This window comes from Nycticebus coucang, chromosome 3 (assembly GCF_027406575.1).
Source record: "Nycticebus coucang isolate mNycCou1 chromosome 3, mNycCou1.pri, whole genome shotgun sequence".
Taxonomy (NCBI): domain Eukaryota; kingdom Metazoa; phylum Chordata; class Mammalia; order Primates; family Lorisidae; genus Nycticebus; species Nycticebus coucang.
In genome coordinates this window covers 125049351-125063008 of record NC_069782.1, presented here as the reverse complement: position 1 = coordinate 125063008, position 13658 = coordinate 125049351, and the positions used below count along the sequence as shown (strand labels likewise).

Genomic DNA, 13658 nt, shown 5'->3' with positions numbered 1-13658 from the left:
TTAACAAAATACTTTATTATAAAACTTAAAATAGGCACATGGCTCTTTTAAAAAGTAATCATTTCAAATACTCTTCTTGAGCTATAGGACCAAAAATACCACTGATTAGTAAACCATTTCTATGTGGTATATATTCTAGAGGATATGTTTGAGGCTATAGCCCCAGCCAGGCAACTCCTATAAGTTTCATCAAACCATTGTTCTAATTAGTTAAATATTTAGAGTGCTAAGGGAAAATATTCTGATAACTTGCTCTATATGAAGAATTTTTTCTCTTTCAACATTAAATATTGAGTTCTGTTCAACAGTAGGCTTTTGTGAGTTAAAATTTTCAAGTCAAAATTAAAATATTTTTTAAATTTAAGAATGTTTAGCACTATAAATATAACGAAAGCTATTCTTACCTTCTCGTAAAGTAGCTGAGGTAAATTCTGTTGCTGCCTGTCCTGAAAACATTCATAAAGGTGAAGCAGCCTAGCACATAACACTTGTTCTTGGTTGAAAAGATGATGATGGCTGAATTGCAAACCCACAATATTGAGATCTAATTGGTACATTTCCCTTTGACTTCCAATTTTCTTCCTAAAAGAGCTTCCTACATCATATTTTACCGCCTTTTAAAGAAAAGCATGTAAACGTTGTTAATTTGATTCTACTTCTTTTGAAATTGTAAGTAACTTTTCCTACAAAAGGAATACATCAATTATAGGAAAATCAAGAGATACAGAAAAACAAAAAATAATGTGATCCTTCTTCCTTGAAATTGATTATGGCTCTTAATTTCAAAAAATATATTTATATCACAGCATTTTAATTATCTTGCTATAAACTGTAATCTACCTCATGACTGTGTATTGGTGGAGGTTAGACTTTAAAGTTCAAACACCAAAACTAATTTCCTATAGGAACACTGTGACAGATGGTGTTCAGAACTGTTGGGTCAATAGTTCAGCTACATAATATTGTAATGATGGGCCAGAGCTAAACGGTAACTACTCACTATTTTAGGGGGTTTCAAGAAACAGGAGAACAAATTGGTGACCCACTGGAAAATTCCGTTGAGGATTCTTAGCTTCCCTGAGAAAATGCTATATTAAAAGGAGACATTTTTTCTTCCACAAGTGGGGAAACTGAGGCCTCTATGCCATATGTGGCTCTCCAGATGTACAAGTGCGGCCCCCCTGACTAACTCTAAACTTCACAGAATAAATCCTTGTATTGTAAGAATTTGTTCTGCAATATTTAGATTCAGTTAAAATGCCACACTCAAGGATCCAGAAGGTCACTTATGCCTCCTAAACTAGTTAAAACCTGTAGCATTTAGATTATATGCAAAATAGTTCATCTACGTATTAGTCCACTATTTGGAATATAAGCACATATGTTGCAATATGCATTTGACTGATTTTTAGTGATGTACTTTGAGAGGCTGGTGAGTTACTTAACATGTGCAGCCTAATTCATGAATGTCTAGCAACTACTGATAAGAGCCATGACTGTCTCCACCCAAAAAGGAGAGCACTGAACACACTTTCTGATCAGTCAGGTGTTAATAGGACTTGGCTCCAGTCTCTGCTATTCCCATTACACTTGCAATTAAACTAAAAAAAATGCCGTCCTACTCGTAAAGTAGTATGGCAGACCCAATGCTCCTCAAGGAATACAAGACTGTATAGTGCCTGAGTCTCTGCCTATGCTAGAAACCTTTCTTTCTCCTATAATGGGTTTTAGGGAGACAGAAGAACAATTTGTTTTTGTTTAATCTATATCTAGTAAGTCTGTTCTCTATGTAAGAGCAGCTCAGAGGGGAAAATCTGCTCTTGACTCCACCTAGGAGATATGGTCAATGATCGGTTGGTATGTTGGCCATTAGCCAGGAAATAAAACCCCAATGGGGAAAAAAAGTTTCAGTTTTAGACAACTTTCATAAATGAACTTTTGAAAATTGAAGTTCCTAAGTCAGAAATGCCTATCTTGCTATGCAGATTCAGCACTGTCCGAACAGCTGTGTCACTTACTTGCTTTGGATTTCAATCACAGTAACACAAGCCTCTGTCCTTGTCCTGCCCTATTCAGTCCCCACTGACTGTGGTGTTCAGAAGCTAAGAGAGGGTAACTAAGATGATGGAATATCTAACAATAATCAAAGGAAGAGTTTAAACTGGAGAGCAAAACCAAATATCTGAAGTGCTATCACATAAGTAAAGCACATTATGAATTCTCTAAGGCCAAACAAAGTCAAGTAAGTAGAAGTGATTAGGAAGAAGATTTAGGTTAAAACAGTAAACAATTAGAACTATGCAACACTGGAACAAATTATCCTGGGAGATAGAATAAGCTCTCTGACAGTGGTTGGTTATAAACTGCATTGACTAAAGGAGTAAGATGGCTTCTAGAACCAGATTAAGTGTGTTACACAAAAGCACAAATATGTGAGCAACAATGAATCAAATTAGTGATGGAAGCACTATGCCAAAAGAGAGAGCAGAGTGAAAGGCACAGTTAAACTGTCAGATGGTCAGACAAAACTAATCAGCTACTAGGACCTGGGGTAGGAGAGGTACAACAAGCTGCTAAAGTACCTGGCAGAGGCAGCAGCAAACATGGGACTCTGATACTAAGCTATAGTATCTGTTTTGTTTAGCTAGTTTATCTATTTTATTCTGGTGAGAAACCCACATTAGCCTTACCTTTAAGGCTGGCTGGGAAATGTAAAAAATGTGAAGAAGACAGAAGAGAAAATCACTCCAATGACACAAAATCCAGAGCATCATCCATTTAGGATGTTACCATCGTAATCCATTACAATAGAATACCTGAGGCTAGGTAATTTACAAAGAATAGAAGTTTATTTCTAATAGTTCTGGGGGCTGGAAGGTCCAAAATTAAGTTGCCAGCCAATTCATTTCCTTGTAAGGCTCTCATCCTGGCTTATAGATAGCCTCCTCCTCTCTGTGTCCTCACACAGTGGACCGCAAGCAAGCTCTCGTGTCTCCTTTTCTTATAAGGGCCCTAGCTCTATTGGATTTGGGCCTTGGCCTTCTGACTTCATTTAAGTTTTATCACATCCTCATAAGCCCTTTCTGCCAACCTAGCCACATTGGGTTAGGGCTTCAACATACGAATTTTAGGAGTCACATTTCAGTCCATAACAGAAGGTATAAGAATTAGGAAGAATGAACTTGCATTTTTAATATACAATATGATTATATTTGAATATAATCCAAAAAGTAATATAGATGAACTATTGATATTGGTAAATGCATTTAGGAAAATTGGTGTATAGAAGGTCAACATACAAAAATCAAATGTATTTCTATACACCAGCAATAATAGAAAATGAAGTTTAAAAATAACAGCAACTAACATTAGAAAACATTACACCCAGGGAGGGTTAATGGTGGGACCACACCTATGGAGCATATTGCAAGGGTACAAGTCAAATCTATCAAGTATAGAACACAAATGTCTTAACACTGTGATTAAGTAAATGAGATGAAAGCTATGTTAATTAGTAGGATGTAAGCACTCTAATTTGTACAAATAATCAACACATTGAATCCCACAAATGCATAAATGTATTCATGATTTATGTATGTATGACTTTAAAAAAAAATTACTCTCTAATAAAAACTACTATTGAGATAAAATTTTTGAAAAAAGTAAATGCAAATAACTCAAAAGATGGCTTAAATTACATTATCAATCAAAATCCCAGCAATTTGACATGCTGATTCTAAGATTTATAAGCAGTTGACCAGGGCAAGAACAGCCAAAGCAACCTTGAAGAAGAAGCAAAAAGCTAGAGGACTTTCATTATCAGATATCAAGATTTATTATAAAGTGAGAGATTGCCAGACACAGAAAAGAGCAAACACATCCCCATTCTCAGGCACCTCTTGACTCTCCTGGGTGCCATTAGGGCAGAGTAGTTGCTAGTTCTCTGCCAACCCACGATTAGGCCACAAGGCTGCAGTAAAAAGAATTCCAGGGGAAAACTCAGGAATAAAAATGGAAAAAGTGAGACTTCAGACTGAAATTATTAGAAATTCTCAAAAAGTAAAGAAGAAAAGAGAAACCAAGAAACCAGAAAAACCATTCCAGGGGTGTCCCAACCTGTGGCCCGCAGGCCACATGCAGATTTGAGGACTGTTTTGCTTATCTGCACCACAGATATCTTAAAAAGTATGCACACACACTTTTTTTTTTGCTTTCATTAGTGTTTGTATATTTAACATGTAGCCCAAGATAATTCTTAGTCTTCCAATCTGTGGCAGAAAAGAAGAAAAGTTGGACACCTCTGCATTAGACCAATTAATTAAACCTTAGAGTGATCAGGAGATCCAGATTTTCCTAAAAGAATGGGAATTTATTGAATTTGAAGAGTTGAGGAAAAAGAATCATGTTCTAGAGCAACTGTCTGGCATCTCAAGAAGAGGAGCATAGGGCAGCGCCTGTGGCTCAGTGAGTAGGGCGCCGGCCCCATATGCTGAGGGTGGCGGGTTCAAACCCAGCCCCCGTCAAACTGCAACAAAAAAATAGCCGGGCGTTGTGGTGGGCGCCTGTAATCCCAGCTGCTTGGGAGGCTGAGGCAAGAGAATTGCGCAAGCCCAAGAGTTAAGAGTTAGAGGTTGCTGTGAGCCATGTGACGTCATGGCACTCTACCTGAGGGCAGTACAGTGAGACTCTGTCTCTACAAAAAAAAAGAAGAGGGGCATAAAGAAGAGCAGGCAAGAACGTTTCTAGATTTGTAAGATTCATATTGGACTACTCACAAGGTGAACCAGAGGTCAAGGAGACAAACTTGTCTTTGTCCTTATAAAGAGGCCCTATGCAGGATTCTGGGATACAGATGAAAGGACGTCCTCCCTATGCTGATGTGGTCATCCTTCCAACTCCTGAGTACCAGCCACAGATCTGGGCCATTGATGTTCACTTTGAGAAGCTGCTATTGGCTCCCCCATGCATATTCTACATGGAGGATCCTCAGGTACCCAGATAAGAGCCCTAGAACATAAACCCTCCTTAGCCAGTTCCATGTCTGTTTCTTTCCTTTCTTCCGGCATCTCTCAGCCCCAGAAACAGTGGCTGACTTCTGATTCTGACTCTGAACTTACAGACAATTAGAACCTGGATCCCTATTCAGTCTGAAAACAAGGGAATAGTATGATCTATACAATAATAAATATTACTTATGTAAAATGGTGCATGACTCCTTTCTCTCCCAGATCAATGTAATGAGAATAAAATGTGAAATAAACAAATGACCATAACCTCAAAAAAAAAACCTAATTATTGACCTATAGTAACACAGTGTGATATGGTTTCAATTATGTACAAGTAGACCAATGAAACAGAATAGGAAGTCCAGAAACAGATCTACATGTACATGGCCAACATATTAATGTCAAAGATGACAATCAATTATAAGAAAAGGATTACTGATTTTTTCCAATAAATGGTACTACGTCAAATTGAATATCCATGTGGATAAAGTAAAATATGACCTTATATCTAATATTATACACAAAAAGTGTTTTCCAGATCGGTGTTAACTCTAAATAAGAAAAGCGTAACAACAAACCTTTTAGGAAAGAAAAACCCAGCAAAATAGTTCCAAACTTGAAAAATGCAAAGATTTCTTAATCAGAAAATTCTAACCATAAATTTTAAAAAATGGTAAATTATGCTACATTAAAATTAAGAATGTATCCACAAAAGGATTATGGGTGTGAGAAGATAAGCCATAGAGTAGAAAATCATGTATATTCATCCAAGATAGTGCTCCTAACTAGAAATCAACATGTCAATAAGGAGCAGACAACCCAATAAGAAACAACATATAAAAGTCTTAATCAAGCTTTCACAATAGAAGCTGCTCAAATGGCCAGTAAACATAGGAAGGTGTTCAATTTCATTAGTCTACAGAAAGCAGATTAAACCCTCATGAAGTATTACTTATGTACACCAAAATGACTATAATGTAAAAGCAAGATAATATCAAGTGTTGGCAATAATATAAAGCAGCTAGAACTCTCATATACTTCTAGCTTATGCATAATTTGGTACAATTGCTTTGGAAAACTGTTTAGCACTACAAAGTAAAACTAAACAAACCTGCAACCTGGCACTTTTAGTCTGAGATACATAACAGAAAATTTATACATATATTTGTCAGAAGATGTGCAAAAATTTTGTAACAGTGTTATTAATAATAGCCAACAACTAGATGCAACTTATATCCATCAATAGAAGGGTGGATGAATAAATACATAATTTTGTCACATAATGGAGATATATACAGCAACAAAAATTAGCAAACTACTGCTGCACACAACAACATAGAGTACATATTTTATGATTCCATTTATATAAAATAGGTAAAACAGACAAGCATAGCTTTGGCACCTAAAGCACAGCGGTTATGGTGCCACCATATACATCGAGGCTGGCGGGTCACAACCCAGCCCAGGCCAGCTAAACAACAATGACAACTGCAACAAAAAATAGCTGGGCGTTGTGATGGGTGCCTGTAGTCCCAGCTACTTGGGAGGCTGAGGCAAGAGAACCAATTAAGCACAAGAGTTTGAGGTTGCTGTGAGCTGTGATGCCATGACACTGTACCGAGGGTGACATAGTGAGACTCTGTCTCAAAAAAGAAAAAACAGACAAGTATAACCGATAGTGGTTACCTTTGAGTACTATTCATTCATTCATTATCTATATTTGTAAATTTATGAGTCTGGGCCTGGTGGCTCATACCTATAATCCTAGCACTCTGGGAGGCAGAGGCAGGTAGACTGCCTGAGTTCAGGCAGCTTGAGCAAGGGTGAGACCTAACCCCTAAAAATAGCTGGGCATTGGGGTGGTCACCTGTAGTCCCAGCTATGTGGGATGGTGAGGCAAGAGGATTGCTTGAGCCTAAGAGTTTGAGATTGCTATGATGCTATCACACTCTATTGGGGCAAGAAAGTAAGACTCTGTCTCAAATAAATAAATAAATTAATGATCATTTACAACTTTAAATTCTACATTTTATAAGTTCATATTTTGAGTATTTCTCCCTATCATTAAATATTCCTTTAAAACAAGGACTATTTACTTGACTTAATATCTTTAAAGAGTAAATTAACACCACAAAAATATTAGTTATAATTGATATTACAAGAATTCTAACCATAATTATAAATAAATTATTGTTGATTACCTTCCTGTATATGGTCGTTTGTGCTGGATTTAAAGATTCCTTGCTTATGTTTAGTAGGAAATTCCATGACTGTTTAATAGGTGTAGGTAACGACATTAATTCTCCACTTTCTTCAAACCAACACTTTCCCTATCAAAAATATTTGAGAAATACAGTAATTAATATTTCACTAAACAATCATATATTATCTGTGTTATGTGGTGCACTTGCCTCTTCCAATTTAAGCAGGCGATTTTCCATTTTGTTACAGGTCTTCTTATATATTTTTGGCTTTCTCTGAATATAGAACCCTTCATCTTCTAAAATGCGTGGCATCATATCTTTTGGCAGTTTATGCTGGCTGTCCACTTAGTAACAATAAAATTTAGATGTTAAAGTCCAAAATATTAAACAAATTTGTTTTGACCAAATAAGAAGCATAAAGGAGCTGCCATTATATCCTACCACTGAAGTCTAGCACACACATGAATACGTGAGACGAGTGAGTGATTAATCCCCCTAACTCAGAGATGACATGAAAAACAAATATAGAAAATGAAGTACAATTTTATTTATTTATTTATATTTTTATTTATTTTTTACGTTTTTGAGACAGTCTCACTATGTCGCCCTCAGTAGAGTGCTGTGGTGTCACAGCTCCCAGCAACCTCAAATTCTTCAGCTGACGCAATTCTCTTGCTTCAGCCTCCCAAGTAGCTGGGACTACAGGTGCCCACCACAATGCACAGCTATTTTTTTTATTGCAGTTGTCTTTCCTGATTAGCTGGCCTGGGCAGGTTCAAACCCACCAGTGTGGGTGTATGTGGCCAGCGCCCTACCCACTGAGCTACGAGCACTGCCATAATTTTAGATAAGTACTTTTTATTTTTCCAGTATACAAAGAAGTTATTATCCTATAACATGATTCATTAATAACTTCAATACTTTATTATAAAAGACCATTACCTGGAGAACTACTTGGCACAAAAATACTTTTCTGTTTTTTTTTTATTTGTTCTTGATCTTCCTCATATTCAGAAGCTTTTATTTCAACTAAATCTGTAGAAATGACTTCTTCCATAAAATCTTCATCTTGGCTTTCAACAACATTTTGTAAATTATCATCAAGTGAAAAATGTTTGGGGTAATTGTCATTTACTGATCTCTGTTGAATACCAAAAAGAAAAATAAATCTACATGCTTGTTCCCAGTCATTCATATGCAGAAAAAGGAAATGTACTGAAACCTTACCACAATTGTGAACTGTGTTCCTGATCCATGCCACCCAGATCAAATTCTAGCAGAAAGCAAATTTTACTGAACATAATGGAACTCATTTAAGGCTTAGTATCAGACAATATGGTTTTTCTAATTTTTCTATAGCCCATCTTTTGCAATTTTCCAATGAAAGACTGCTAAAATAGACTATAATTTAAGCCCCTCCTCCCCTATAGAAAATATAATGAGATACTGGACTATTACACTTTTTTTTTTTTTTTTTTTTGGCAGTTTCTGGGTGGGGCTAGGTTTGAACCTGCCACCTCAGGCGTATGGGGCTGACGCCCTACTCCTTTGAGCCACAGGTACTGCCCTGGACTATAACACTTTAACTACTGAGAATTCAGTGTTCGGCAGGACCCCCAGAGATCAGACCATGTGGAATTAAATCCCATTTTTTTCATCAGTCAGAAAGCAGTACTAGCTATAGTGGTATGAAGTAGGAATGCTGTTTTCTGGAAGGTATTTAAGAAAGAAAGGAAAGATAGAAGGAAGGATAGGAGGGAGGGAGGAAGAAAAGACTCAACACTGAGTCTGATAGAATAATTGCAGCGAAATTCTGAAATGACATATATAAAAGTTATAAATAATGTGAATATGGGTATGGAAACAGATATTATATATTAAAATATATATGTTATATCATAATATAGATTTAATAAGAGTTAATTCACAAAAATAAAATCATCAATTTATTTTGGACGAATTTATTTGTCTAATTTGAATTCTACATATAATGAACGGGAGAGTAAATATGTAATGCAAATAAAAACCCTCAGTTCTCAAAACCATATGTTTAAGGTAAGTGATAAAAAAAGAATTAATCATATAATTCCTTCAAATAGAAATCCTTACATGGCTTTGATCAACTCTGACAAAATTATGTAGTTAAATATCACTTTGGTTCCTATGAAGTCGTATCATCATAACTCTCCCTCCTATCCTTATCATGAAATCAAGAAAATATTTTATATTCAGAAATCTTTGTAGTATCTTTTTCAGAATTCAAAAAAATATGATACTAACTTCTAGGAGCAAGATGTGAGGGTCACCTACTTAAAGGAGATCTTTGAAGACTCCAGTCATAGACTCCAGCTGGAACTCCACTGCGAAGCTCCCTTTACAGCACACCTGGCGTGGGCCCGAGCTTCCAACCTGCCTTCAGGACTGGGGTCTGCCCTGATGGCTGAGCATGGCAGACTCTCGCCTTGGACCCCAGCCTCTAATTTATGGCACTCCAATCTGCCTATAATTTTCGCTTGAGACAAGCTGTGATCTCCACCAATGTAAGCCCTATCTGCCCAACTATTCCTCATTTGGGCTAAATCCAGCTGCCATCCCAGATCACCTTCTTGGTCTCAACTGTTGGAGCTCACAGCACAGCTGTGTTTGTGCTGTTCGCTGTTGTGTGATAGGGAATATGAGGTCAGAAGATACAAACCTATATGAAGATAAGTAAATATTATAAAAATAAAAAGATACTGCCTGCCCTCTTACCCCATCTCACAGGAGTATGCCTTGTTAACTACGGTATGACCAACAGAATCATCTGAAAGTAACCTCAGACCTCACTCTGATTTGCACAGATGAGATATATGGGACCAGGGTGCCCCTTTATCTCAGAAGAAAAGCACTACACTCAGACCTAACCCTCTACAAAATATAGCAGCTTTCTCCTGAAGGTAGCAAAAAGTGCATCAGACTCAGTAATACTCTAAAAGTAGAACCAACAGCATGTATGATGAATTGGGTACCAGGCATGTGAGTAAAGAGGATCTGTGCATGATATCACAGTTTGGCTGAGGAATGGAATTGCTCAGGGAAATGGAATTGCCATTTACCACTATGATTCTATTTATATAAAACTCTGTGTGTATGCATATAAAACTTTATGTGTGGCTATACACATAAAGAAAGATGAAAAATGATAATAGTCATTATCTCAGCACAGTGGGATTTCAGGTTATTTTTATTTTCTTGCTCATGGCTTTCTGCATGAAGTTTTGAGTGCATATATTTTATTCAAAATTCTTAGAGATGAAGTTTTTATTGTGGAAAAAACAACAATAACAAAAAAGTAACGACTGGGAGATAAGTAGGAAGGCACCTGGGGGTCCCAGAGATACTTGAAAGGAGGATATAAGGAAATAACTGAGAGGCGTCTGAAGGTATGGGGGGAAACCACTGGGAATAGGAGGTGTCAGGTAACAGGTGGCTCAAGGAAACTGGGAGATTTGAAGGAACAGAGGAATCAGGGAAAGCATACAGGAACAGGAGCAGAGTTCAGTGAGATGGTAAAAACTGGAGAGACTAATCAGCACTGGAGGGAAGAAAAATCACAGCGACCCAGGGACTGAGCTATTTGAGGGGGACTGGGAAGGACTGAGAGAAATTAGAAGGGTCTGGGGTTGGACTCCAGGGAAGAAGAATGGAGGAACTGTGAGGAGTTAACAGAGATTATGGAGAACAACGTGGGGCACTTGGAGAGAAGAACAGGGACAACAAATGATAAAGAAAACACAAGCATTTGAGCTGACAGCCTGTGCTTCCCAGCTCTAATCAATGCTTGACCCTCTGTGCCACAGTTTCCTCACCTACAAAGTAAAGGTAATCACAATGCCTGCCTCACAATGATGTAATCCACTTTATAAGCTTAGCATTATATAACATTGGGCATCTAGTAAGCACTCAATAAATCTGAGGTATTATTATAATAATATTATTGTTATGAACAGCTTCTCAATTCAAAGAGGAATGTACAATAATAAAAATGTCATCTCCCAATCATGTATTTAATTCTATTATCTTTAATAATGAATTATTTTTTCCTAATAGTGAGGAAGTAGGAGGGAGGCGAACACATCTAACCTGCTCTGAAGACTGGTCCAAAGCTGAGCCTTCTTCACCGTTCAGAATGAAAAATGAAAGACCTTCATCCAGTGAGACTTTAGACTGTGGGTTAAGCAGTGCTAAACCATTATTGAGTGCTCAAATGAATAACTTTTCTCCTTATAAAAAATAAATACTTTCCTGTAATATGGTAAACAGTAAACATCTTAATGCACAAAAAACAGCAAGGCAGATAATATTAAATTATATTTAGCTTTGAATTTGTTTGGTTCACAAGTATTTATTTATTCATATTAATTTTCTGGTGACTGCAATAAAAACCAGAATAAAGTTGAGCCCAAATCTCCATTTTCCCAAACTATCTCCCCACTCTAGTCTGAACATTAAGAGCATTACCCAAACCCTTTCTTTTCTATCCCTGTTTTCCAATGCATGTGTTCTCTCTCTCTCTGACATATACATACCACCTCATTCCACAATCTTTTGTGCAATTATATGTAATTGAAAATCTTTTTTTTTCATTTTTTTATTGTTAAATCATAGCTGTGTACATTAGTGCAATCAAGGGGTACAATGTGCTGGTTTCATACACAATCTGAAATATTTCTCATCACACTGTTCAACGTAGCCTTCATGGCATTTTCTCAGTTATTGTATGTAGACATTTGTATTCTGCCTTTAGTAAGTTTTGCCTATTCTCAGTTGTAAACTTAGAAATAGAGAACTTATCATTTTCAATCCTGTAAAGTCTGAATCTTTGAAATATAAATTACATTGTTTCTTTCTCACACATATAAACTCTTTTTTGTTGGTTTGTTTACTTTTGGGTTTTTTTTTTTACACACATATATACAAAAGAACTGCTTTATGGAAGGTTTGGGAAAAGAATCAATTCTATAATAAAAAATAGAACTCATCCAGAACAAAGAATTTAAAAATACGTAAAATACAAAAGCTTATCTTATATCCTGTTCATATCTATAATTTAGCTGTCATATTAACTTTAAAAGTTATTCGCCTTGCAACAATACGACACACAGGAATTGGCAGTATCCAAACCCTTTTACTTCCCATCTGCTCATCTCAAAACCATTTGCTAAAATACCCTACTTCCTGAACAGATGTCACTGTCTAGTAGTTGGCATGGAGAGCTGCAGAGGCCAATTTCTTTTCTCTTTTACCTCTCTCTTTTTCTGAGAATCAATAGGTTAACCTTGACAAACTTTGTACTATTCATAGTTTTTACTGTTCACAGTTAAATCCAATTTAGGCCATGTTTTTATCCATATGTTATTAAATAATATGTACATAAACATCATTTTTTAGCCTGCTTTTATTTTTGAATTTAATTAAAATAAATTTTATTAAGCACTTATAAAGAGCACCATGGAAGAGAGAAAGTTTAAAAAATCTTCGCTTTTTAAAATTTTCCAAGTGGTGTTTTTGTTGTTTTTTGTTTTTGTTTTTGTTTGTTTGCTTATTTTTTATGAGAGGGAGTCTCACTCTGTTGCCCAGGCTGGAGTGCAGTGGCTGCATAGCTCACTGCAGCCTTGAACTCTTGGGCTCAAGCAATCCTCTCACCTCAGCATCCAGATTGGCTGGGACTATAAGAAGGCCTGGGCAATTTTTCTTATTTTTTGTAGAGACAGGGTCTCACTATGTTGCCCAGGCTGATCTTGAACTCCTGGCCTGAAGCAATCTTCCCACCTCAGCCTCAAAAAGCTCTGGGTTTATAAGCATGAACCACCACACCCAGCCAAAATCTGTGGAGTTAAACACTTTAGGTATTTGTGGCAGAAACTGCTAGTTTTACCATCTTTTTTCCCGTCTCTAATAATAGGACTGACTTTTAGCTGGATACCTATACACTTCTCCCATATTTGCTAAGTAGAAATGATGTGTGTAATTTGCAGATCTTGTCCCATAAAAGATCATCCTGCAATCCTTTGATTCTTTCCTCCTCCCTTTCCTTAAGCTAGCTAGCAAATGAAAAAACTAGAGCTTTGCCATTGAACCAGAGATGGAAATCACATGTTGCAAATACCAGAACTCTTCCTACCAGCCTGTACTACTTGTCTGTTACACTAGGGAGAAATAAAACTTCTATCTTAAGACATTTTACTTTTAATCTTTTTGTTACAGCTACTTAGTACTCTAAATACAGTTCTCCAAAAATATGAGTTGTCATTTTAAGTTCGAAATGTTATTATACATTGAATTTTCAAATATTGATTAGACATTGAAAATCTGTAAATTGGGGATCACCTATAATATTGTTAAAATAATTAGTTGGGAGCCCATTTGACTGAGATGGCTATAGGGCCCAGAGTTCCCATGTAAGCAA

General features: G+C 36.6%; 1 protein-coding gene across 1 annotated transcript in view; it reads right to left on the bottom strand.

The window, feature by feature from the left end:
* LOC128580659 (protein CC2D2B-like) overlaps positions 1 to 13658 on the bottom strand; it is a 121539-nt gene that overhangs the window by 92874 nt on the left and 15007 nt on the right. Inside the window, 5 exon segments of the mRNA XM_053582844.1 lie at positions 405 to 614; positions 7208 to 7336; positions 7418 to 7554; positions 8153 to 8351; positions 11333 to 11416. Of these exon segments, the coding sequence (XP_053438819.1) occupies positions 405 to 614; positions 7208 to 7336; positions 7418 to 7554; positions 8153 to 8351; positions 11333 to 11416 (759 nt within the window).